The sequence below is a fragment of the Myotis davidii genome, unplaced genomic scaffold (genome assembly GCF_000327345.1).
Source record: "Myotis davidii unplaced genomic scaffold, ASM32734v1 scaffold604, whole genome shotgun sequence".
NCBI lineage: Eukaryota > Metazoa > Chordata > Mammalia > Chiroptera > Vespertilionidae > Myotis > Myotis davidii.
Window position 1 is genome coordinate 152,940 of NW_006294875.1, and position 4,842 is coordinate 157,781.

At 39.2% G+C, this 4,842-nt stretch overlaps 1 protein-coding gene across 7 annotated transcripts in view; it reads left to right on the forward strand.

Annotated features, from left to right (window-relative positions):
* The window catches only part of TXLNG (taxilin gamma), a 56,060-nt gene that overhangs the window by 789 nt on the left and 50,429 nt on the right, over window positions 1-4,842 (forward strand). For 2 of the 7 annotated variants that reach the window (XM_015567620.1, XM_015567624.1), the window contains exon 2: window positions 356-655. The exons of 2 other annotated variants lie outside the window; for them this stretch is intronic. In XM_015567620.1, coding sequence (XP_015423106.1) covers window positions 596-655 — 60 coding nt within the window. In that variant the 5' untranslated portion in view covers window positions 356-595. Of the gene's footprint in view, window positions 1-41; window positions 656-4,842 lie in introns of those variants that run through there. 3 more of the 7 variants (XM_015567623.1, XM_015567622.1, XM_015567621.1) reach the window with 3 other exon arrangements.

A 4,842-nucleotide genomic window follows, 5' to 3' on the forward strand; every position in this document is an offset into this window, starting at 1 on the left:
TGCTATTTTTTTTTCTTTTGCCCTCTTTCTTTTCTTTTTCACATGTATTTTCTTTTTTGGTGAACGTAAACTTGAGCGCCTTCTGGCCCCTGTCCTTTGGTCTCTTAATCTGGGAGACAGGCTGGACCGTTCCCCTTGCCTTACTTAACTCACGTCAAGGAGTTTTCAATGTCTCCCTGGATACAGGAAAATTGAGACCTTCAGAGTGGGAGAATTCCACTTGTTCTGGAGTCAGTGGGTGGAGTTTGAAAATGATTGCACAACGAATGGCAAACAGGGCTTTCAGGGCCCAGGAATGGAGAACTGCAGGGAAAGGGGCTAGAAAGGTGGAAACCCCCTCTCTATTTTCTTGCAGTGAAAAACATGTTGAAACATTGAAAGTCCGGCTTGGTCACTCAGGACTCTTTAATACTACAGTTGACCCTTAAACAATGTGGGGGTGGGGTTAGGGGCACCCTCCCCTGCATAACTTTTGACTACCCCAACACTTAACTACACAGTTATCCCTCGGTACCGAGGGGGCTTGATTCCAGGACCCCGCAGATACCAAAATCCTGCGGATGCTCAAGTCCCCTATATAAAATGGCGAAGATCAATGCATACAGTCGGCCCTCCGCAGCCATGGACTCCCAACCCGGGATGGAAAACAGTACAGGTATTTATTGAAAAAAAAAATCGGTGTATAAGTGGACCTGCACAGTTCAAAACCGTGTTGTTCAAGAGTTAGCTGTAACTTAATGACACATTTGAGTATTCTTAAAAACCCCTCCTGTGTGAAATTATGAAACAATGTTTTTCTAGTGTGATTCATGAACTTGAAGAAGGAGAAAAAAGGTTTGGTGTGTCAAGAATTGGCTTTTGGAGACCTTTTTCTAAAGTTAGGTATTTTCATGTCTCTTTATGAGAGTTTTACTACTTCTCAATTACCTCTCTTTCTCTCCCTTTCTTTGTACTCTAAAAGAAAGATCCAGTACTTGCAGGACTGAAAAAGAAGCTGTGAACTGAATGTACTCTAGGGATTGAACACTGTCACTTTGGACACTTCACTTTTTCCCTGAGGGTAGAGAGCCAATCTCCGTGTTTGATTTCATAGGTCTCCCAGGGGAGGACTCTGATAAAAAGCCACTGCAATTGAGGACATAAGTTCCCTTTTATGCCACTGGGGTAAGGACAGAAAGTCTGGATTAGGAACTGAGGTTTAATCAACTAGCATTTTAAACCACCAGGATAAGAGGTAATGACTCTTTGAGGCAGCCCTCGGGTTAACAGCTGGATATGAGTAGTCATTTGTGTCTGTACTGTCTCATTTTTATTTACTTAATTTCATATATCTTTGTTCATGCTTTTCTTTTTTAAATATTTTTATTGACTTCAGACAGGAAGAGAGAGGGAGAAAGAGCTAGAAACATCAATGATGAGAGAGAATCATCGATCAGCTGCCTCCTGTATGCCTCCTATGGGGGATCGAGCCCCCAACCCAGGCATGTGCCCTTCATCGGAATTGAACTTGGGACCCTTTAGTCTACAGGCCAACACTCTATCCACTGAGCCAAACCAGCTAGGGCTACTCATGCTTTTCTGTGCATCTTTTTTTCCTTTTTATTTCCAATTGACTATGAAATGAAATTGAAATACAAGGTTAAATATTAGCTTTTGAATTTTTATTTAAAAAAATCAGTGACTATCTTATGTCTTCAAAAGTCACCTTTAAGTTAATTCCTTATGACCCTTAATTTTTTATTTTCTTTGTGTCACTGACTTGAAAAATATTTGTAATTCTAACTTGACCTCTGCCCTATTTTTCAGGAAGCAGAAGTGATATTTAACTAATTGGGTTGTTTTGAAAATTGTGAAGGAATTAAAAGAAAAGTGACCCATATATACCATTTTAATTTTTTGGGCCATTACCCTATACCCCTTATTGCTCTCGAAACCACATGGGCTCGGGGCCAGGGATGGATGGAAGACACCTCCCCCTACCCATACCCCTCCTGTGTGTGGTTGGAAAAAAAATTTTTTTTTTTTCTCTGAATAAAAAAGATTCTAAGAAACAAAAAAGGAAAAGTGACCTGCTTTGGTTACATTATGGGACTTAAAGTGAGAAAGAATTGGAGATGTGCTTTATTGGTTCCTGCTGTTTTAACCATCTATGTAGTGACTCTTGATCTTCTAGGTTAATTGTGGCATTGTTTCAAAACTACATCCATTTGATGAATGGCTCTTGCAGTAACTATTTTCTTCTAAAGTTAATATTATAGTACATTTCAAGTTCTACTGGACAACATTGGTCTGAAGAGATGGGATGTACATTGTTAAGTATTTCAGGCATGTTTTAGAACACCATGCTCATTCATATTACTTCCTAAATCCTTATGTAGAATTTTTTTTTCCATATATTTTTATTGATTTCAGAGAGAAAGGGAGAGGGAGAGATAGAAACATCAGTGACGAGAGGGAATCATCTATCGGCTGCCTCCAGCACATTGCCCACTGGATATTGAGCCTACAACCTGGGCATGTGCCCTTGACCAGAATAGAACCTGGGACCCGCCCTGTCCGCAGGCTGAAGCTCTATTCACTGAGCCAAACAAGGTAGGGCAGAATTTTTTTATAAGGATGAATTCTTAAAAAATTAATAGACTTAATTATTTTTTTTAGCAGCTTTAGGCTTACAGAAAAATTGAGCATTAATTGGTGGTGTACATTCTGAGTTTTGACACATGTATCCACCATTACAGTATCATACAGAATAGTCTCATTGTCCTCTATTTGTCCCCCCTCCCTTCTCCCAAATCACTAGCAACCACTAATATTTCTACTGTCTCTATAGTTTGGCCTTTCCAGAATGTCTGAGGTTGATTTTTTTTTACTAGATTTTTGCTTGGGAATGTTAAAAATGATTTAACTACTGTTAAACTTATTTTCAATCAGTAAACCACTTGGAAGGATAAAGATAATATGGAACTGAGACTCAAATTAACAAAATCTTTTACATAGTGCCCTATAGTTTTTACGGCATATTTGCACACACATTAACTCTTTCAGCATCACTTTGGTGCTTTAGAGAAGGCTGGGCATTTGTCATTGTTCTCATTTGCAGATGACAAACTGCTCAGCAAGGTTAAGTGATTTGCCCCAGGGGTGAAGCTGAGTCTGGAACCCAATAAATACCCTTTCATCTAGACTACAGTAATAAGTAGTGTAGTGGTGGGTAAATAGTATGGATTTTGGAGTCAGGACTCTTGGCTCTCTGCCACTTACTAGCTGTGTAACCTTGGGCAAGTTTCTCAATCTTTCCAAGCCTTAGTTGCATCATCTGTGAAGAGGAGGTGATGCCAGTACCTACCACATAGGATTGTTGTGAAGAATAAGAGTTGATGTGATGCATTCAGCACAGAGCCAGAATTTTACTTGGTTTGAAAGGGAGAACATATGAAAGATTGATTTCTCTTGCTGTTACTCATTTCTCATCTTTCAACCTTTGTATTCTTCCTTCCCAGACTCTCTCCGTGATAGATTCAATGAGGAGAAATCAGTTCAGGGTGGGGCAAGAGTATGGGTGGGGTAGGAAGCAACCATTTTATTGTCATGTTTTTCTTCCTAGTTGTGGTTGTGATGAATTTCCACTCTTCTGGCAGGAGAGGAAATAATAAGATTCAAAGTGATCTTCTATTTGCAACATTGTTGTTTAATTCTGTCATCCTGCTGTGGTAAATTTCATTTTCACGTGAATCTAATAGACAAAGCAGTAATGAGAACAGACCAGCTACAGCACAGTCCTGTATTACCATAGTTTTAGACTAGAATATGCCACATTTACTTATCATGTGACTTGAAGGTGTTTTATATGTTATTCTGTGTGTCATTTATATTGATTTTGACTGGAGAAGTTTCATTTAGGGATGCATGAATCAAACCCAGATGCCATAACACAGAGGGTGCATGTGATTGTTTAAGGAAGGATCCATTATAACACATTTCTTTTCAATAGATATGCTGTTCAGATTTTACACTTTCGGAGAGTTGTGTTTCAAAAGGAAGAAATTCAAGGCCTCACTGTTTTCCTGCACTGTGCTAGGCACTTTAAAAGTGCTTGCATTCTAATATCTCCTCACTTCTGCATAGTAGGTGGTTTCCCCAGGTATATAGATAAATCATTTGAGGCTCAGTCAGGGGGGAAAAAACCCACAAAAAATTTTGCTTAAATAAGACGGTGATGTTAGCCTAGACGTGGTATGTATGATGTAATTGATAGTGTAACTGATGCATTGCACTGCATGGCCAGTTGCTGCTTTCCTAGTAAGTTTTTTTTCTTTTTTTAAAAAAAATCTGTTTATTGATTTCAGAGAGGAAGGGAGAGGGAGAGAGATAGAAACATCATTGATGAGAGAGAATCATGGATCAGCTGCCTCTGACCCAGGCATGTGCCCTTAACTGGAATTGAACCCAGGACCCTTCAGTCCACAGGCTGGCGCTCTATCTATGATCCAAACTGGCCAGGACTTTCCTAGTAAGTTTTAACCTCATATCCCAAAGAAATCCCTTTGCCTCTTCCTCCCCTTCCTGTCCCTGTGCGCCCCCCCCCACCCCAATTCTTTCTTATTTGGTTCTAACCTGATTATTAACAACTTTTATTTAGTATGTGACAGTACTTAAAATGTGTAAAGTAGTATACGAATTTAATATAGTATTCATCAGCATTGAGAATTAGCAGTGTTTAATTTTTTCCCAAGCATTTTCAGAGAAGCATAAAAATAGGTCAGGTGATCCTTTAAGGGTTTGAACCCTGAGAGAGAGAGTGTGTGTATTTTTTGTTTACATCTCTATTGTTGAAAGTATTAT